We start from the raw sequence: 22,196 nt of genomic DNA, 5'->3' as shown, positions 1-22,196 counted from the left end.
GCTAAACAGAACTTACAACAACAACAAAAAACACACACACACACACACAAAAAAAAACGTTACCGAATATCAACGGCCGCGGTTAGACTTACCGCGTTGACGCCGGACAGCTGCCGTCCCACCTGCAGTAAGATACACATGAGCAGCGGCATTTTCCAGTTAGCGTCTCTCAGGAAGACCACTTCCCAGACGCTCGCCCGGACGATCCTCGACTCGGAGCGGTGGTCGTCACGGAGACCTTGAGTCTCCTGCTCGACCTCCTCATCACCACGAAGCTGACGTAGAGCTGATATTGGATGGGAAATGAGTTTAAAGATAAAGACCAGTTATGGTCATGCGATTGCATTGTGAAAGAAACGGTGTGGAATCGACAAGAAAAGGTTGATCATCAATAGGCTATAAGTATTGATGTGTACTGCAAGCTTCTGGAATCATCAAAATGATAAGAAATTTGGCCCAGTCTTGGTAAAGTTACAAGCACTGTACAGAGAAAGATGTGTATGGGACTACACGAACATGTGGCATAAAAATCTGCCCCGATTTTAAGATGTAACATATATATTTAGAATATTAATCCATTTTAAGAGCCATGCTTTTCAGGGAACATTTTTTATCTGATGTTCTTCCACACTTGCATAACAGCAATGATAACGCTCACAAATTATTTCCACATCTTCCCAGAGCTCAGCCTTCTTTTTAAAAGTGATTCTTTTGTGGAAGAATGGGATTAGCACAATTTCACTTGCATTTTTCCTACTTAGCACTTCGCATACTACTTGATTTTTCATTGTCTCACAAATTATAAAGAGCAAGAAACAATGACTCGTTAAGGTTTCGCATGATTGGCATCATACAAGTGCGTAATTAATACAATCTGTTGATGACGAAAATGTTAATTTGTCAAGATATTCTTTTTGTAATATAGCATTTTATTTCTTTCATAACATTAATTGCAGATTAGGGAGCAGGGTTTCTCATAATAGCTGTGCTTATAAAAGCAGAAATTGGGGCAAACTGGAGGGCAATATGGTATATGTTGCTCCTGTTGTGTTAATGCTAGTATTATCCATTAAAGTGATGTAATAGAAATACATTAAGAATTTCCCGCGTTTGGCCTTTTGCATATTTATTCTTCCATTCTAATTTCCCGCAAGAAATATGTCAGAAATTAGTCTCCTACCTCCAGCCGCTTTCTCTTCTGCATATTTAGTATGCATCAACCAGACAGGACTCTCTGGACAAAAGAGAAGGAGAACTATCTGGAATAGATCGATGAGGGCGGGAAACGCCAGGGCTCCAGGCCATCGTTTGTTGCCATGGAAAACGAAGAAGCCCATTATCTATGCGTGAGACATGGAGGAGAAAGTGAGAAGGAAAAATGAAACAGAAGTCATCTTTTAAAATTAAACTGCGATTACACGATTTTGTTTTCCTTCAAAGTTATCTCATTTAGATATGAAGTTATTCTCCACGATAGGCCTTGTCTTTGTTGTGGTCAAAATAATGAACAAACAAATTCATCTTTTAATGGATTATGATGACGATCATGACTTTGATGATGTTGATGATGATCATCATGTGGACCAAAATGACGACCACGAAGATAATTTTTTTTTTAAATAGATGATTAAGAGTATGATGATGATGGTGATGATGAAGGTGATGGTGGTGGTGGTGATGGTGATGGTGGTGGTAATGGTGGTGATGGTGGTGATTGTGGTGGGGTGGTGGTGGTGATGATGGTGGTGGTGGTGATGATGGTGACGGTGGTGGTAGTGGTGATGGTGGTGATGGTGATGGTGATGGTGATGGTGATGGTGGTGGTTGTAATGGTGGTGATGATGATGGTGCTGGTGGTGGTAATGTTGGTGATGGTGGTGATTGTGGTGGGGTGGTGGTGGTGATGATGATGGTGGTGGTGGTGGACTGGTGGTGATGATGATGGTGGTGGTGGTGGACTGGTGGTGATGATGATGGTGGTGGTGATGGTGGCGGTGGTAATAGTGGTGGTGATGATGATGATGGTGATGATGGGTGCTAATGGTGGTGATGATGATGATGATGATGGTGATGGTGGTGGTAGTGGAAATGGTGGTCATGATGATGACGGTGGTGATGGTAATGGTGGTGGTGATGATGATGATGGTGGTGGTGGTAATGGTAGCAATGATGATGGTGGTAGTGGTGATGGTAGTGGTGGTGGTGATGGTGTTGGCGATGGTGTTGGTGATGGTGACAGTGGCGTTTGTGGTTGTGGTGGTGGTAATGGTGGTGATGATGATGATGTAGGTGATGGGGGTGGTGATGATGATAACAATAATGATGAAAATGATAACTCGATTTATATATCACACTTTCCAGGATTGAAGGCATTGACCCTCAGTAAATCAATACATTAAGAGGAATTAAAGAGGTATGTTTTCAGATGTTTTTTTTAAGAAGTCAAGTGTAGTACTATTTCTTAGAAATACCAAAGATAATGTTGGTTGCGATGATGGTGTTCAAAATATTGATAAGTTATGATTCTTATTGAATTTTATGGTGAGAATTGAGATGGTCCAATAAAGAGCAAAGATCACTTTAAACGAAAGAGAATCTAATATAAATACGCCTATACTGTTGATTGGCTTGCTTTAAGTCGTGAGCCAGGTTTTCGCATTAACTATCTTTTTTACGCCTCATTTTTGACGTTTTTGCTTCCTTTTTAAATATTTTTGGGGGTATACACCCTTGTCCATTCATTTGCATCTCCCCCTTCTTTGTATTATGACCGTATTCTTCTATCTTTGTCATGTAAAGTACTGTCTCATCCCATTCTCGTCTCTTTTGGCATCCCCCTTTTCCCACTATTTTGTAGTTTATTTTGTAATTACGGACTTGTTAATGTAATCACTTATAATTATTTGATATTTTTATAGTATCATTTGAGGTGTTCACACTTGTACAAGCATTATTTTTTAGTGGACCCCTCTGTTTCCGGAATGTATTTTTTGTAAATGTTTACAATTGATTTGTAATGTTTTGTTGGAAACATAAATAAATTGAAATTGAAATTGAAATATATATACCTGCCCGATGAGAATGCCGACCGTAAATAAAACATGATGTAGTTGACAAATGGAGCTCTGTCTTCTTTTAGGACTGATGTCGTTGAGATACACGGGAACAACAGTCAAGGATACACCTGTGTATATAACCCGAAAAAGGCAAAATTTATTCTGATGAGTTGTTGTGGCGTGCGCCTGTAATCCAGCTAAAATTAATATAACAAACTGATTCAGCCAAGGACGCAGGTTCGAAACTGAGTCACGTCTTTCGGATGGTGACGTTAAAGGTCGGTCCCCAGACGTAGATAATCATATCTGATTGATTCACGTCTGTAAAAACCCAATTACACACACATACATTTGTCCTACCTAGCAGCAATTAATGTATGCAATTCGCATTCTGACTATTGAAATACAATTATTTGTAACAGGTGAATGAAATAATTGTAACATCGCATTAAAAAAAGATTTCTGCATTCAATTTTATTACACTAAAGACCCTATCCGATGAAAATGCAACTTGATATAAATGGAAAACTGAATGAATGAAGAATACAAACATAAAGGAATACAAAGCATTAACCCTTTCACCATTGCACAAAAGCAAATTAAAACCTCATTTCCGCACCCCTCCAAATTACGGGTCAACAGAGGTCAAATTTGCCGAAGTTACAGTGACGACATAACATGTGGACCCGATCGGTTCGCGTCTTATTTTCACCTTAATAGCTGAGACGACGAGCCGTGCTTAATTAATGCAAGTTTTTAGGTCGACAACTTCGATTTTTCAAAGCTTTAAATTTTGAGTTTTCAGAGAGCTGATAGTGATACTCCTCTGACAGACGCTAAAGTGGCATATAACAACATTGACATTATTGTAATCTATGGCTTATAAGCTTTCCGTTGATATATGATTTATTTATTTTATTTTTCAGTTCGAATATGGTCTTTACGAAAATGGTCTATTCGGTAAAAATGTTTTGCTTTGCTCACCAACATCGAAGCCTTTCACTGCCCGACCAAGTATGAGAATTTCAGGAGATCCAACGGCTTGGCTGCTTCCCATCAAGAGACATGTCACAATTGATATCACATTATTACCAATCAAAGTTCGACTCCTGTGAAAAAGGTAAAAAAAAATATGTCTACATTGGTTACCGGGCCTTGCCAATCACCCGAATTCGACAAAGAAAAGATTTTAGACGCCAATCAAATATAATTTAATCAGAAATATATCACAATTTATAAATAGGTTGCATTCTTCAGGTTAAACTCTTTTCATGTGGAAAATTATTGCATTCTGTTATACCTTCGATTAATTTTACGATTATCCTCACTTTAGAATCAACAACATACTCTCTTTAAAAAAAGAGTGAATTTTCACTCTATTTTCACTTTCTTGGGAGTGACGTCCGTGATCACTTGTTTAGAAGTGAAAATCGATTGATTTTCGAGTGCTCTCTAAGAAGAAAAGAGTGAATGTTCACTCTATTTTCCCTACATTTTCACTCTCCAGAGGAGTGACGTCCGTGATCACTCGATTTTTTTTTTAGAGAGTAACAATATAACAATCAAAGTATAAAATCCAGTCATTTCAAATGACAATTCATTCATTGTTGACCATACCGCTGATATCAAACTTCTTTAAAATACAAATATTATCGTTTTATCAAGATAATGGTGCATTGTATCTATAGGCATTTGTTTCTTTATTAACTTAGGCTAATACTGTATGATTATGATTATTATGGTAATTATGACAATTACTTCGTAATCGGCAGTGACATAATATATCTTCTGTTCAGATCAAAATAGAAAATGGCGTGTCAGGACTGTATAAATGTGGTAGAGGGGCAGGGGGGGGGGGGGAGGTGGGAGGAGGGCAAAATCCATTCAGATTGGATGTACCTGTGCTCCCTGCGTGGCACTGCAAGTAGTATAAAATTTACTAGGCCTTCCACAGGGGATCGTAGGCCTACATAAAGGCCGCACCCATCCAAACTAGATCAGACTCACCTGCCGAATTTCTTTGACCACTTTGCCCCAACGAAGGCACCCACAACTCTGCCGACGCAGAACACCGTGATAGTCGCAGCCCACAGCCAAACCTCCCCGTATTCATCTAATGGTGAGCCATAGCGATATACGTTGGTCTGGTTGTAAAACTCCTTCACAAACTGGTCAAGGAAATAACAAGGATTGGTCAATAAAAATGGTCAAGAAAACAACAACAAAAAGAAAACGCATGCGGTGTATCACCCCATCGGAAAATAAACATAAATGAATTTGTCAAGGAAAGTATCTGTTGGCAAATGTAAATAATGACACAAAGCCAATAGTAAACTAGGCTCTGATTTTTCGTCCTTGAATAGTTCTATTGTAATTTTAGTTCTATTTTCCTTTCATCAATTTCTTCTTTATTTTCATCATCATCGTCCCCATCGCACCACCAACACCATGATCATCGTCATCGTCATCATCACCACCGGCACCACCACCACCACCATCATCATCATCATCATCACCACCACCATCGTCATCCTCCTCATCACGACCATCATCATCAACACCACCACCACCATCATCCCATCATAATCATCCCATCTCCATCACCACCACCATCATAATCATCACCACCACCACCATCACCACCACCACCACCACCATCACCACCACCACCATCATCATCTTCATAATTCTTCCGTCTTCCTACGATTTTGTTCACACTATTTCCGACCCTTTTTTTTTTATTATGCATCTGTATCCGTCTGCCTAAATGTTCATCTTTGTATTGATCTTTCTGTCTCTCCCTCTCTATCTCTGTATGTTTGTCGGTCTCTGTGTCTTTCTTTCTTATCTGTCTCTGTATGTCTCTCTATCTATGTCTGTCTGTCAGTCTCTGTCTCTGTATATGTGTCTTTCTTTCTTCTCTGTCTACTATGTCTCTCTCTGTCTCTCTCTCTGTCTCTCTCTATATATCTTCCTTCTCCCTCCTTCCCTCCCTTCCCTCCCTCCCTCATTCCCCTTTCCCACCCTTCCTCCCTTAAAATCCCCTTACCTGTGAGGGCCCAGTGATAACTCCGTAGTGATATCCACTTGTCATTGAAGACCCAATGACCAGCGTACAAACGGTTAGCACAAACCACACAGAGAAGTCCTGCACCAAAAGTACAAATGATTTATTCAGCTTTGCTACGAAATTTGTGCAAGAAAGGTATTTAAGAACAAAGAAAACAAGTAAAATAGGGTGATGATTTAAAAAAAAAAAAACAATCCATGGAATGTAGCAAGAATAAGAATGAGAGAGAGAGAGAGAGAGAGATACATTGTATATAAATATATTAATTGAATATAGAGAAATAGAGAGTGAGAGAGAGAGAGGGGGAGAGAGAGACAGAGAAACAGAGAAAGAAGAACAAAAATAAGAATTACATCGAATGGAGAGAGAATAACAAGAAGGGAGAGAGAGGGTGGGGGGGGGGCAGAACGGAAAGTTGAAGAAAAAAGAAGGGAAAAGAGGAGATAAGACGAGGCAAGGCGAAGGTAAACAGCCTAGCCAGTAGAATTTCGTAATATATTATTATAATGATAAATTAAATGAACCGCATGAATGTACTTTTTTTTTTCAGAGCACGTAATCGAAAGATCATTAACAGATGTAGGCCCTGTATAATAATTTATGTCTCATGATTCATAGTTTCTCTTCAAAGAAAATGTAATCTTCCAACACTCCAATATTGACATGATATAAATTAATTACATCATTAACATTATCATACCCCACTCTCGGGTGCCAAATATATTTGCACATTTTTCTGTTTGCTTTTACATTAGAACACGTACACACAAACTATGATAATAGAACAACTAAGATATTTGCTTCCGCTCATGTGCAAACAGGAATAAATAGAGGGAAACTAAATGAAATTGAAAAGAAATATACCAATGCCTTTTTAGATAATGGTACGCCTAGCTGCATGCCGCGTTTAGGTGAATTGCGCATTTTCTGTTTGCTTTTACATTAGAACACGTACAAAAAAAAAATGATAATATAACAACTAGGATCTTAGCTTCCGCTCATGTAAAAACAGGAATAAATAGAGGGAAACTAAATGAAATTGAAAAGAAATATACTAATGATTTTTTTAATAATGATTCACCTGTTAGCCGCGTTTCGGTGAATTGCGCATTGTTCTATTTGCTTTTACATTAAAACGCGTGACAAATAATAATACAAAAACTAAGAACCAAGCTTACGCTCGTGTAAAAACAGGAATAAATGGAGGGAAACTAAATGAAATTGAAAAGAAATATACCAATGCTTTTTTAGATAATGATTCGCCTGCAAGCCGCGTCTCGGTGAATTGCACTTTTGCTGTTTGCTTTTACATTAGAACACGTACAAAAAAATATGATAATATAACAACTAGGATCTTAGCTTCTGCTCATGTCAAAACAGGAATAAATAGAGGGAAACTAAATGAAATTGAAAAGAAATATACCAATGCTTTTTTAGATAATGATTCGCCTGCAAGCCGCGCTTCGGTGAATTGCACTTTACTCTAAAAGTGCACAACGCGTGGAAGCAAAATCAAACAAATATAACAATAGTCTTTAATTCCGGAACACCGGGCAGACAGTGAGACTACAAATGATGAACCCTGAGAGCTTTAGAGCAAAGAAAAAATTATTAATAAAGGTAATGACATCAGCCATTGCACTGGTTTCGTTATCAAAAGTAAATATAGACTAAAGATTTTATACATACAGCGTAAATATGATACCGTGATAAGTGTTGTGTAGTATTAGTAAAACCTTCCGCTGTATACAGCCGCGTGGGATAGGCCTACAACAACACAGGAAACTTGCGATATATTGTTTAGTGGTGTCATTTGATTAAATTAGTACGATTCTTGCAAGAAATTGGATGGGTTGATTGAATGATTGCAGACTATACTGAATCGCATCAGTACTATATTTTCAATGACAAGATCCAATACCTAAACTTTTTTTTATTATGTGTATCCTCATTTGTAGTTTGATTAATTCTTCATCAATGCGATGTAATTTGATCAAAGTAGTATGATTTATACGCAGACGGGATGAATGATTATAAACAAACAGAATCGCATCGCTACTATACTTGAAATGACATAACCATGACTTAATTTCCTTTCATACGAGTTCGGCCCTCTCTCATATTCCAGAGACTTTTTGATAATGGTCCGGTGAAAGATTATGTGTTAAAAAATGTTTCAATGTACAATTCAAACGAAATGAAAAAGTGGAACTAAAATAACATCAATGATGGCTTTGTGAGACAACGTTCCCACTATAGATATACAATATTATAACTTTTAGCAAGTAGGCCTACGTTGTCACAAAGTTGACGAATGCTCCTGCTACTTCCGTTTACTCTCTCAATATACAGGAGTGCAAAAACAAACATTTTGGGGAGTTATAAATAGCAAATCACTTCGTTTGGAGTGAAATCCATGTTCAATTTAGTGGAATCCACTCGCAAAAAAGAGTAAATCAACCTCTAATTTGGAGTGGCCCAACTTTGTATAGACTAAATGTAGTGATCCCTTGTATACGATTCTATATGATTGCAGGGCCCTCAGGGAGAACAGTATGAATACTGATGAGGCTACCCTGGGTAAACAAGACATATTATTATTATTATTATTATGAGAACTGCATTTACACTCCTATGCATGAAGAGAGCATTACCTTGATATAATTATTATAATATCATAATTTTGATATCTACATTTGCATCTTACCGACTGAGGTGCCATGATGATTATGAAGATAACTATTATCGTAGACCAGGCATCATTGAAGTAGAATGCTCTTTGGTATATACACTTGACTCAACCGGAACACTTGATTAGATGTTATCGGTGTTTGCACTGTTATTAACCATGCAGTATCAAAACTTAGTCAGGGTGCATTTCTGTCCATCGATCAATGTTTTCTTTTAAAGAAACACTATATTATAAAAGACGTTGTCAATCCTAAAAATGATGATACTTCTTCTCCCTGTTGAGCAGTTGGTGGCGCAGAAGTCTGCCACGAAGTTGGTCAACACTTACGTCAAATCTCGCACTTGAAACAAAATAGGATCCAGCAATCTTGATCTATAAGAGAACATCAAATGCGAGGTGCTCTTGCTAATTAATTATAAATTAGTGATCAACTATTAACTGTCGGAGTCGGTATGTACATTTCGCGTCACTGACAAGTATATAAGCAGGCATATATCTTATACCGAATAAATTCATATCCACCAACTTGTTCTATTCCGTCGGTCTGTACATTTCGCGTCACTGACAACTAAAAGAGGCATATACCTTATACCGAATAAATTCACATCCACCAACTTGTTCCAACACGCTATATGAATTTAGTTTTCCAACTTGCACCCATTATGGAAGAACGAACGTTGCAACACAAATGAATACCATCGAATCAAATTCAACAACAGAAATGATTTATCTTCTGTGAGAACTAAAGATTTCCCAAGCGCTGCCTGCAATGCATGATATATTTCATATAACGAACAACGTGTGACTGACGATATTTGTTTTCTACCCCAAATAACTTTTGTATTATCAATGGGTGCGTATAGAGATCTATGACAATGCAAACGTTCCAATGCACATGCCGTTTACGGTCAGATTTCACTAATACAAACAAAGATAAAGGAAACGATAGCGAAACAAGTTATGATCTATAACTATAAGGTCGGATTTCACAATTCAAATATTGAAAACGATAATAAAACAAATTATGATCAAAGTTATTTGTGCATTGTTTTCTTTCTTTTGCTTAATAAATCATACGCACAGCGTGAACCACTTTTATATAGCCTAGTCGTGAACTAAATTTTGTTCGTGTTCTACTGTTGATATTTTTCTCCCGTCATTATATCCACAATAAGTCCTTTCAAGTTTTGAGAGTGTTTCTACTATTCGTTTGTTTGGCGTGTAAACAAATCACCACAGTGCAAGGACAAAACTACCTGGAAGCTGGGACCAAGAAATTCACAATTGCAAAGTCAAGCGAGTCTGCAGATCGGCAATTTGTTTGAGCTTTCATCTGTAAAACCTCAGCCGCACCGCCAAACCGACCCCACACTGCCTTCAAAACCATCTGATTGTTTGCCATTGGGGGTAATGGAATTGTTTGTTCGGTGTGGTGTCGGTGTTGTGTCGGTCTGTTTTCGGTCTGTTGTCGGTGTGCTGTCGGTGTGTTATCGGTGTGTTGCTGGTCTGTTGTTGGTCTGTTGTCGTTCTGGTGTCGGTCTGTTGTCGGTGTGTTGTCGGTCCGTTGTCGGTCTATTGTCCGGTCTGTTGTCGGTCTGTTGTCGCTCTGTTTTCCGTCTCTTGTCGGTCTGCTGTCGGTCTGCAGTGTCGGTCTATTGTCGGTCTGTTGTCGGTCTGTTGTCGGTCTATTGTCTGTCTGTTGTCTGTCTGCTGTTGGTCTATTGTCGGTCTATTGTCGGTCTGTTGTCGGTCTATTGTCTGTCTGTTGTCTGTCTGTTGTCGGTCTATTGTCTGTCTGTTGTCTGTCTGTTGTCTGTCTGTTGTCGGTCTATTGTCGGTCTGTTGTCTGTCTGCTGTCGGTCTATTGTCGGTCTGTTGTCAGTCTGTTGTCTGTCTGTTGTCGGTCTATTGTCGGTCTGTTGTCTGTCTGGTGTCGGTCTGTTGTCTATCTGTTGTCAGTCTACTGTCGGTCTGTTGTCGGTCTGTTGTCTATCTGTTGTCAGTCTACTGTCGGCCTGTTGTCTATCTGTTGTCAGTCTACTGTCGGTCTGTTGTCGGTCTGTTGTCTATCTGTTGTCAGTCTACTGTCGATCTGTTGTCTATCTGTTGTCAGTCTACTGTCAGTCTGTTGTCTGTCTGTTGTCTGTCTGTTGTCAGTCTACTGTCGGTCTGTTGTCTGTCTATTGTCGGTCTGTTGTCTGTCTGTTGTCGGTCTGTTGTCTGTCTGTTGTCATTCTATTGTTGGTCTGTTGTCGGTCTGTTGTCTGTCTGTTGTCGGTCTGTTGTCGGTCTGTTGTCGTTCTATTGTTGGTCTGCTGTCCGTCTTTTGTCGGTCTGTTGTCTGTCTGTTGTTGTTCTGTTGTCGGTCTGCTGTTGGTCTGTTGTCGGTCTGTTGTCGGTCTGTTATCTGTCTGTTGTCGTTCTATTGTTGGTCGGTTGTCCGTCTGTTGTCTGTCTGTTGTCTGTCTGTTGTCTGTTTGTTGTCGGTCTGTTGTCTGTCTGTTGTTGGTCTGTTGTCGGTCTGTTGTCGTTCTGTTGTCGGTCTGCTGTCGGTCTGTTGATGGTCTGGTGTCGGTCTGTTGTTGAAACCAAATCGAGTTCATGCAGTTGAAGCTATTATTATCATATTACTATTCGAAAGAACACATTTAGACAGAAGCATCAGTGTATCTTTTTCCAGGGGAGGGGGTGGTGGCGTTCCGTAAAATTGATCAACAGGAGGGGTGGGGGGGGGGGGCTGTCAGACCATTTGGAAGGCGTATCAAAGTACAGCTCCATGTGCTGTAGAACCATGCAGACGAGTAGCGTTAATTTTGTTCCTCTTTTATTTAATCGTGGGAGGGTCGTACGCCGAGTTCACCTTGCATTAGATACGCCACTAGGGAGGGGTATTCTTGAGAAAATTTTGTTGACAAACCGCACTAGGCTAACACTTTTTTGTTGTTGTATATTTTGAAACGTTGAAAGAGTTTTGAACCAAATTCCCAGTAGTGAGGGTCTGGCCATTAAGGGACACTTACCATCATGGTGTGGGAGGGGAAAGGGGGCGGTGGGAGGGGCTACAGGTGGATGCAAAGTGACATAGCATAGAGGAAATACAGTGTTGGAGAGGGATCGTATTACCCTTTTTTCACATTTCTTTTTTTCTCCCCCCCCCCTTCTTCTTCTCCCCCTCCTTCTTCTTCTCCTCCTTCTTCTTCTCCTCCTTCTTCTTCTTCTTCTTCTTCTCATTTTCCTTCTTCTTCATTTCTTTGTATGTGTCATAAACTTGGGGAGGTGCCCTGTGCCCCCAAATCGAAGCCACGACTTATAATAGGCCTACAATGTTAACTAATGGTAACAACTAAAATTCAAATTCATAAAAGTAAAACCTACCAATCATTTTCATCGAAAACCTCCAGTTTATAATTCAAATGTTTGAAAGCAAGTAAAGGCTGAACACGGCTTTAAATCATAATATTTGAAACGAAATAGGAAAACTTCTATTTGCCTCACACATAATGTTTACTAAATGTAGCAAGCTGTACTTGAATGTAAATTGGATAAATACACGACATGTACAATCTACGAAGTATCTTGGTATGTTGTTAGATCCTAGCTAGTTTAAAGTGGAGTTTGCATATTGATGACATGTGTTCTAGGATAAGTAATCTCATACGCTTCTTAGCTCGATTGCGTAATAATATTGATCTATCTAATATGAAAATGTGTATAATGCCATTATTCTTCCTATTTTTGACTATATGGTGATATGGAATAGCCTTTGCTAAATTTGTCAACTCTTTACAGAAACTTCAAAACAGGGCATGTCGAATCATACTTGGAATAAGCCCCCTACATTGTGTCAATCAGGGAATTACATGCTCGCTTAGGCTGGAAATCTTTATCAATCAGCCGTTACTGTCATCTAAATACTATGATTTATAAGGCTTTAAATGAACTTCTGCTTCCAATATTGTCAATACAACTATTCGCTAGTGGCTTAGGTCTCATGGAAACTTATTGTTGGCAAAACCCAGAACAGATTATTGTCAACGTAGTACGTTCTGTTACAGATGTGCTATTCAATTCAATAATCTCCCCGCTAATCTAAAACTCCCATGTAATCTTAAAGTATTATCAAAAAGGTAATTTGCCTTCGTCCCTGATCTCATGTAAGCTGTTAATCGGAGTTAGGATACATATATTTTTTTAGTCACGTGTTCCTCACTACACAATAAATATTTAATATTATAACAATCATCTTGGCTTGACTGAACTGGGTTTCCTTCCGACTTAATTATTGTCTTCTTCTTTTCTCTATGTTTGTTTTAAATGTCTATTTATATTATGTTGTAAATGTTCTATATATATATATATATATATATCATGTTTTTATTGTGAATTCGGAGAATAAATAAATCAAATTACTACAGAGAAACTACAGTTTGCAATATACGTGTTCCTATACGGAGATAAGGAAAATAAACAGACGTTGGCGTCAAGTAAATGGGAATAGCAAAACTCTAAAAAGGCAATAAAACTATTTCAACGACTCCTGTGCTTATTAGAGGTGATAAAAACGTGAAAATATACCGCCATTCACGGGGTCTGTTGATCCGAAATTGTGATATTCACAGTTTGATATCTACATTCCTTGGCGTGTTATTGTCAACAAAAGTTAATCTAGTATAAAAGAACAAAGAAGTGTGATTATAATCTCTCTTTTCCACTCTTGTTTATTTATCAGTTTTCTCTCTCTCATTTCTCTCTTTAGAATATCTTAGGATATCTCTTTCTGATTCTTTCTCCTTTTTCTTATTGGAATTGATTTCTATTTCTCATTTCTCTCCGTAGAATAGTTCTCTTTCTGACATATATTCCTCTCTTTCTTCTCAATCTTGTTCCTTCTCTATTCCCCCAGAGTTTTCTCTTTATTCTTCTCGCAGAAACACAACAAAAAAAAGAACACAAAATGTGGGCGATTCATTTTGAAACTTACAGGTTTTTTTGTCATTTATTCTACAGTAAAATCGTATCATACCAATTGTATATAATTCAATGCGCCAGCGTTAACCGTCTGGCCATACACGTGCAAATAGACTGGAAACTATACAATGCATAATAATAGTCAGACATTCGTCACAGCTTCAAAGGTTTTCTTCTTTGTAAATTCATAAAACCATGCTGTGTTTCGTCTCTACATCTTCCATCCAGTCACTTATCGTCATTTATTAAAACAAGTTATTTATGAAAGAGTATAAGAACAAACTGTACAAGATGAATCTGAATTGGCAAGGCATTATACTACATTCTCAAAGTGTTACAGAACGTTGTCCATCCTACGAATATTAAAAAAACAATTACAAAATCCCCTCCCAGCTATGATTAAACAGAAATGAAAGTAATAGGACAAACACAAAGGAGGGGATACACAGAATCTGTAAATGCAAATACAATTTTCTTGTGTTTCACGGACTTGTACAATGCTCACTCAGATGGCAGCACAATAACTTGAGACTTACAAAATTACTTAATAGGACAGTTTCACAGAATAAATTAAGAAACTAAATTGTTTGAATGAGATACTTATTGAATCAACCGTAATGGGTGGCATATTCTTGTAAACTGAAAAGTTACAAGACACCTTCAAGCTTCACAATAAATACTTATAACTGTCGAAGTTCACTATCAATTAGCAAAGCACAATGGATGAGCTCATTTTTTTTCTTCTCAATTTTGCATTCCTCCCTTAAATAAATGCAGCCAATATTTTCCTAATTACATGCACATGCCAATAGCATTTTAATCGTTCCTTCTCGCGACACACACACCAAAGACATGGTGAAAATAAAATCTATTTACAAAAATATCATCTGAAGAGTTTGAATCCAATCGCCGCAACCCGTTTCCTCGCGAGAATTTAAATCCAATAAAACGATACAATCACCCCCAAATTACTCATTTCGTGATTGATGCATTAGAGAATTGTGCTTTAATTGTTATATTACTTTTTGATTAGTTATATTTAAGTACGTTACACTCTACCAGGAGTGTTCTTATCCTTCAAACATGGACAACTTTTTTTTGTAATTTGCAATAGCCATAATTCAAGTATATATCGGGGTACAAAAAATATCTTCCTCTATCCACTCTACTAACACATCCTAATTGGATAAAGTATTACATCATCTTCAAATACAGCCACCTCTACTCCTACTTCTCTGATGAAAAACTTACTCAGATATTGTCTGTTCAGGGCCAGGAGGGGATTAACGCTGTGTAATAGTAGCAGCGTTAATGTCCTTCCAGCTCCAAACTTACAACATCCTTTCTTAATTTCATTCCAACCCAACCCTCCCCAAATAAGAATAAGAATACAAGTCTTCGATTCGCCAACGAGTCCTAACCGATGTGCACAGAAGCTCTGAAAACCTAAATTGAAAGACGACAAGCTACAAAGATCCAAGCAAAAAATATGATGACAAAATACATCATCTCAATTTGGGAGTCTGGAACTTGGAGCATTTTTGGATGCATTTCTAGAAGTGATGTCTGCATTCCTGTTTCACTACATCAACTTTTAATTCACCAGTAGATTTCTCGGTACCTGCCCGAGAGAGTTTTCCAAGATTTTGACGTTAACACAATCGCAAACTTCTGAAAACTGACTCAAAAGGGGACATACAAGGACATTGTAATTGCCTCAAATATTTTGTATAAAGTAGTTGCAACCATGTTTGTTGCATTATATCGCAATTTTCAATTTTTTTAAGTACAATTCCTTCATACTCATACGGGACAATGAAGTAATGCGTTAAGAAGGTGGGACTCCATTATTTTGTCTTTTTTGACAATTAATATCAAACGTGAAAAGCAGCCATTTTCTACATTTCATCCGATGATAGGGACAATAAATTCCTTAGACTTAAGTCCTTCTGAGCTGCTGACCAAGCTCTCTTTGTTTTCTTTGATCGGCAGCTGTTCTCTCAATTACTTCATTCATAATAAATACAGAAATGGCTTCAAACATAACATAATTTCGCCTCGCTCACAAGCCAGTAAATACTCTTTTGATCATTCAAGTATTATCCAAACATCACTAGAGTATACATTTTCTTCATCTCATTCCTACTCACAACTCTTATATCACATTTAGTGACATATGTTTGTAAGATTTCTCTTAAAAATTTAGAATATGAATACATTCTAAGAAATTTATCCTCTGCATGATTGAAAAACTACCAAGTATTTAAATTTAAATGTACTTTATCACAGGTCATCCATCTCTTTGACCTAAATGCTGTAACCATTAATAATCATCTTGGAAATACATATACTGTATTACTGGTAATGCAAATGTTTTGGAGTTAACAAACAAACTCTAACAGCTAAAGTGGCATATAATATTCACTCTATGATGACATCTTGAAATAGAGTTTGCAACCAAATTTGTTTGATTGGTAGGGGCATGTTTATAATTCATCAAATGATCTTAACCAATATTTGATTCCTTTTAACTGCACATACATAACCTTGGGATTCATTCTACAAACTCTTGTATATTAAGAGAGACAAATTCACATTTTGATGATCACCTATCTATTCACAGCATTCCAAAGGGAGTTGGGAGAGGAGTACTCTTACTAAAATCCTTCAAAGATTTACAGTCTTAACCCTGACAACATTCAACCATCTAGAAAAACAAACCCTGCTACATTTTTATATCGAGAATAAACAAGGGAACAAACGTCTGCAGACTCTGCACACATAAACTCATCGACTACAACTCTCCTTTTCATGGAGCTACTTTTTTTTTCATTCAAAGATCCTAGAATTCTAAGGTTATTTGGTTTTACTCTTAGCCGCAAAATGGAAGACCTTTAATTCCTCTGTCCGCCTCTCGTTGTCATCATCGACTTTCATTTTTTTCCTCGTGTTTGATCAGGTACGTTTTATTCATTGGTATGGTATTGCATAAAGCACTACGGCTGGAAACACGCAGCAAAAAAAGCCACAAGCAAATATAGTGAAAAGAAGACGTATCGTTTACCGACAGCAAACTTATGAAGACTTGACAAAATGGCTGGCAAACTGAATCGTAACATTCTATTTTTACGACAACAGCTTCAAGCAAGGAGAAATAATTACAGATACAATATTCAAGACATGCAGAAATCTACACTTAGCTTTGTGTACGCTTGGCAAACTAACTGAAGTTCTTCCTCTACAATTATGATGCATCCCAGATCTGTGCCAATTTTACCGGTCAAAGATAACTTAGTATTTCTTTCGAATAGAGAGATTCATTGTAATGTGACCTTTCATGAAAATTGGCAAACATTGATCTTTTGGCATTTTAGGTTTCTTGTAAATAGAGGGTGGGAGAAATCATACCCAAAAGAAGGATGATTATAAAGTGGTAGCAAGGTTAAAATGAGTTGAACAACGTTACCTCATACAAAGGTTGCATCGACTTCCGAATACATTATCAATCGTTTTAAAGGCAGGTTTCAATATACAAATGTACACAAATACATATCTGTACAATATGCTCACTCACTTTCGCTCACATACACTGTACATGCCAAGCTGTACATAGTCGGCGAGAAAGATTAGAAACGTGGCATTTGAATCGTCGCCGTACGAAAAACACCAGAACGCATCGTTGCGTCACGGTTCAAGGGCTACACGACAAGATTAAAAAGATATATGCATTCTAAAGACTACAAATTAAATAATAAATTAATTCAAAAATAGCATAATACTAAGACAAATACATCTCTACATAATTCATAGAGAAAGTTACATGTTAGTATAGGTACAGTATACATACATTTACGAATGCTCGGATACAATTTTAATATACAATGTCTGAAAAAGAAAATAACTTTTTGTTCAAAGGTTATCGCAATATTTCGCATATATCATTTAGCATAAAAAAGAAATAAGTATCGAAAACGCAGACCTAATATAAGTCTGAAAGCAAATTATAAGCAGTGAGGTATCAGCAATGATTACAAAAAGGTTTGTTTTATTAAGCCTTGTTTTCTACATGCTCAATCTCTAATATAATTAAGGTTCAAATTGTTATTTTGTTTTCGAGGATACCATACGATATTTTCTCCATTGGTTCTTCTATTATGAAAAGCATGATGAAACTGGATCGTGTAAAACCTCTTGGAGAAAACTTTTCAAAGCCTCATGATCTAATCCTCTTCAGAGACTGATCATGTTGTGCCGATTTAAACCATCCATTGCCAATTTGTCATATCGCAATTTTGAGCTATGTTGCTTAAGTCGAGCCCGAAGAACTTTCAAGGGGAAATTTTCAAGGTTTCGCTAACTACTGTGTTTATACTTCTCAAGGCGATCGTTTTCCAAGTCTACACAAACGTTCAAAAATCGCCCTAATCATGTCTGTTGAAAGCAAGAAGGGCTTTAACTTTGTGTTGTCTTCGAGTTAACGCCCATCTGGCTTCCAGCGGACTATATCTTGGTAATGCTTCTCAAAATAACCAGGGAGTGAGCTAATAATTCTTTATACCAAGAATACATACATATACATCTACACTTGTTGATCTACAAAAAAGCGAGGGATGTACAAAAAGGTTTAAAAAAACAAAAACTTTCCAACATGGCCCTCTTGGCAGTGGTCCTTTTGTAAAAAACATAATAGCATAATTGAAAAGTAAGACGTCAGAAAATTGTATAAAACTTTCCTTTTTACATTCATATAATAAGTGGTTTGACACAATACTCTTCCAATTTTTGTTGTTAAAAAGATGATATGATATACACAAACACACGATGCCCGATCTGGCGATATTTAAAGTCGTTTGGTGTATTTTGCATAATAAATCTAGTCTCTCAACCGCAACAAAAACATCAACAAAAAAAGATTTGATCATCATCGCTTTCTTTCACAAACCACCCAAATTATTTTTTCAGTTTGTCTCTATACACCTCTGAAAAGGAAATATCAGCTGTCTCTTACAAAAGCACACATGGAAATCTGTTTACGACAGTGCTTACGTAAGAAAGAAACGAGTCAGCAACAACTTTGGCAATGTTTTCTTCTACGAATGGACCATTTTTGTTATCCCTAAGATATTTCCATGGGCATTTGTTGAGGAGAAGTCGAAAGCAGAGTGTATTTCTCTTTGCTCTCTCTCTCTTTACTCCTTGCAAGTTTCCCAGGTCACGGGAAGAAATACATGTAGGATGGTGTTTAAGGAGAGAATGTCTTTGGGGATGTCCTCTACAGGCAGTTTGCGCGTTGCTTCAGTGGTGACCCGTTACATGACATCATTGTCCATCTTACTGCAGTATGTGGCACTCTTTAGGACTTCCATCCACCTGTAAATGGAAAGATTAAACAATGAAAAAGAAGGAATAATCAGAATACTCTTTACGAGAACAAAGGTCAAAGGTCAATTGAATGATGTACGCTAAGGATATTACATTATTGAATAATGATAAGTCACTGATTGGTGACTAGGAGGGAGTGTGGCACCATCGGGACGTCATCTACATGTAGCTCTCATGACTTTCGTCATACACGTGGGTTTGAGTCCTGGGCTGAGCAGACAAATATACAAAAATGATTGTCGCTGCCCCTCCCCTCTATTCTCAATGCAGGCTATGATTCAGGGGAAAACACTCTCTTCCTCAAACAGAACATTAACTGGAGGGCCCACGGTTAGGAGAGCCACACCCTATGTACGCTAAGACGCTACACTTCTCACAAAGAGTAGAGTGTATGCCCCATGCTTAGTGTGCCTGCATACAAAACTGGTAAACTTTCTACACATCTTTGTGATACACATTTTTGTGATTGTGAAGTTTATTCTCGAAGACTGCATTTAGACCCATTTAAAAAATGAAATAAGCATTTTAACTACCGTACAAATCGACAAACACATAAGTTCTATTAAAAGAATGGTTCAAAAACTTGGCTCACAGAGGGGGGCTTAGGTAACCTTTGTGCTTAAAGGTATTACAAAGTTTTGGGAAATTTTGAAAAATGGGTGGATAGTGATTCTTTACAATTTTAATATATTTGGATGCCCCTGTGGATGTATTAAAAACACTAGAAATTTTAGCCCCTAAAACACTTCTGCTTTTGAGAAAAATTGAATATAAAGATTTACCGGTGCTCCCGGTAAATTTTGATAAATTTCAAATAGCTCCTACGGCCGAACAATGGTAGCTGCGACCGTGAAAATCTCAGAGTATGTAGTTGTGGTATATAATTTCCGAACGAGTATAGCTACTCAGTCAATTTTAGTCAATAAACATTGTTTTATAGCTTAATTAATATCTTGACCTTGAGAGGGAGCTATTCAACACAAAGTGTTTATTATTTACAATTTCATAACTTAAGAGTCGATTTCGACCGCGACAACGATCACTGAATATCGTAGGATCGTATATGCTTCCAATATGTTCACTTGAACCAAATTCATGAACCCATACCAAAACTTTGTATTACTTTTAAAGTAGTCACCCAAAGAAAATTCACAACAACTGATAATTATGGACAAATTATATATGGATGTAAAGATTTTCTCTTGAAAAACATGAATAATCTGCTGAAAAATCGTATAGATATCATGAAAAGGTATAAAATGTAATTGTGTGGCTAGCTGTGTTTCGCATGTGACGTCACGAATCTTGACGCTCTAGGGAGGACTGCTGAAGGTAGAAAATCTGGATCTCAAAATTAACATTTTTGAGAGATGATTACTGCCTTGTTGTATTTAATCAGGTTTCCACTTCACAATGAAATGAAATTTGCATCAATTCAAAACACTTTTTATTCTTTAGGTGACAACTTAAAAAAAAAAACCCACTACAGGCTGCTTACCTGCTGAATGTGTACTCGCTCTCTGCCCTGAAGAAGTAGACGTGTGTCTTGAACTGAAGCTTGAAGACATAGTCTTTACGGATATCATCCTCTTCCACTGGGATCATGACGGAGTAGCCCAGAAGGGGTAGGCTAGCCAACGGGTAGTCATCCTAGAAAGGACAAGAAAAACAAATTAATGATGATGGATATAAAATTATAAATACCGGTAGGATTAATAACACAAATGATACGCCAGGAGGGGAAGGCTAGCCAACGGGTAGTCATCATAAAATGGGGTCATGAAAATATGAATAATTACTGAAAATTTAATTATCAATACAAAAAATGATGATGAAGATGATGGTGAAAATGACAATAACAAGAATAACAAAACAAAAAAATAACACCCGGTAAAACGACATTACTACTACTACTACTATGGTGCTGTGCCAGAGATTTTAACTTCTATACAATTAACCCAACACCCAATAAGTCAATATGAATCTCTCTCTCAGACTGCAATATACAGTCAAACCTGCTTTATGCCTCAGTCACACCTTTGCGTAATTGGCTTGCGTATTGCTGTGTATTTATGGCAAGCCGTCTTAAAGGGAAAGTCCACCCCCAAAATAAGTTTGTTTCGATAGAGGCAGAATAATAAGAAAATCAGGTGAGTGAAAGTTTGAGCAAATTCTGAATGAAAATAAGAAAGTTATGAATTATTGAAGTTGTGATCAATCAAATACAAATCGGCAACTCTGTGACCTATTATACGAGCTCTCCTTCATTTGCTTTGTGCATAATATTCCATAAAATCATGTTTTCTTCGTTATTGATGACGGAATATATATTTGTTCCTTGCAGGGGGAGTATAGAAACATATTTGCAATTATTATATTTAGGGTGCATGTATGGTTGAAATTTTTCTTGAGGGAAAATGAAAATTTTAGATTTTTTTAGTACTGAGCAAATGGAAGTTGAGCTCGCATGATACGTCATAGAGTTGCCAATTTGTGTTTGATTGATCACAACTTCAAAAATCATAACTTCCTTATTTTTAATCGGAATTTGCTCAAACTTTCACTGACTTGTTTCTCTCATTTTTCTACTCCTATTAAAACTAACTTAATTTCAGGGTGGACTTTCCCTTTAACATTTATTCCCATTTCTTGATATCAAGAAATAGGAATAAATGTTAAAACAGCTTGCCATAAATACACAGCAATACGCAAGCCAAATACGCAAAGGTGTGACTGAGGCATTGGTGACCACCTGTTTAGAAAGACCACTTTTCTTGTCTCTCTTGTGCGGTCTATATAAACAGGTTTCACTCTACAACATCCATAGACTTACCTGATGGCTCTTGTAGAAGAAGAGACAGAAGTTTGTGAAGACCACCCAGAGCTTCTGCCATCCGTTGCTGTTCTTGAACTTACGCAGCAAAAATCCACTCAGCTGATTCTTTAAAGGAGATATTAAAAAAAAAGAAAATCAAGATGAATATTAGCCTTAAGCCTTAAGTATGATCATGTACACTATTCACCAATA

The 22,196-nt window shown here is 37.4% G+C and overlaps 3 protein-coding genes across 4 annotated transcripts in view; all 3 read right to left on the bottom strand.

Annotated features, from left to right (window-relative positions):
• Positions 1-59: 59 nt before the first annotated feature.
• LOC100888630 (solute carrier family 2, facilitated glucose transporter member 3-like) lies at positions 60-3,179 on the bottom strand. The gene is made up of 3 exons (XM_030981378.1): positions 3,069-3,179; positions 1,181-1,340; positions 60-286 (listed from the first exon to the last, which is right to left on the bottom strand). The coding sequence occupies exons 2-3, from the start codon at positions 1,335-1,337 to the stop codon at positions 60-62; spliced, it is 384 nt and encodes a 127-aa protein (XP_030837238.1). The 5' UTR covers positions 1,338-1,340; positions 3,069-3,179.
• Positions 3,180-5,000: 1,821 nt separating this feature from the next.
• Positions 5,001-9,695, bottom strand: LOC105436472 (solute carrier family 2, facilitated glucose transporter member 1-like). Its single transcript, XM_030982608.1, has 3 exons — positions 8,834-9,695; positions 6,106-6,204; positions 5,001-5,224 (listed from the first exon to the last, which is right to left on the bottom strand). The coding sequence occupies exons 1-3, from the start codon at positions 8,846-8,848 to the stop codon at positions 5,060-5,062; spliced, it is 279 nt and encodes a 92-aa protein (XP_030838468.1). The 5' UTR covers positions 8,849-9,695; the 3' UTR covers positions 5,001-5,059.
• An 8,484-nt stretch (positions 9,696-18,179) lies between these two features.
• Positions 18,180-22,196, bottom strand: part of LOC579053 (FERM, ARHGEF and pleckstrin domain-containing protein 1) — a 99,529-nt gene continuing 95,512 nt past the window's right edge. For both annotated transcript variants that reach the window (XM_030981863.1, XM_030981864.1), the window contains exons 23-25: positions 22,002-22,109; positions 20,667-20,818; positions 18,180-19,156 (exon numbers count right to left, since the gene is read on the bottom strand). In XM_030981863.1, coding sequence (XP_030837723.1) covers positions 19,096-19,156; positions 20,667-20,818; positions 22,002-22,109 — 321 coding nt within the window. In that variant the 3' untranslated portion in view covers positions 18,180-19,095. The remainder of the gene's footprint in view (positions 19,157-20,666; positions 20,819-22,001; positions 22,110-22,196) is intronic.

Source organism: Strongylocentrotus purpuratus, unplaced genomic scaffold, assembly GCF_000002235.5.
Source record: "Strongylocentrotus purpuratus isolate Spur 01 unplaced genomic scaffold, Spur_5.0 spur5_scaffold_12, whole genome shotgun sequence".
Lineage (NCBI taxonomy): Eukaryota > Metazoa > Echinodermata > Echinoidea > Camarodonta > Strongylocentrotidae > Strongylocentrotus > Strongylocentrotus purpuratus.
This window is presented reverse-complemented; position numbering and strand designations above follow the sequence as displayed.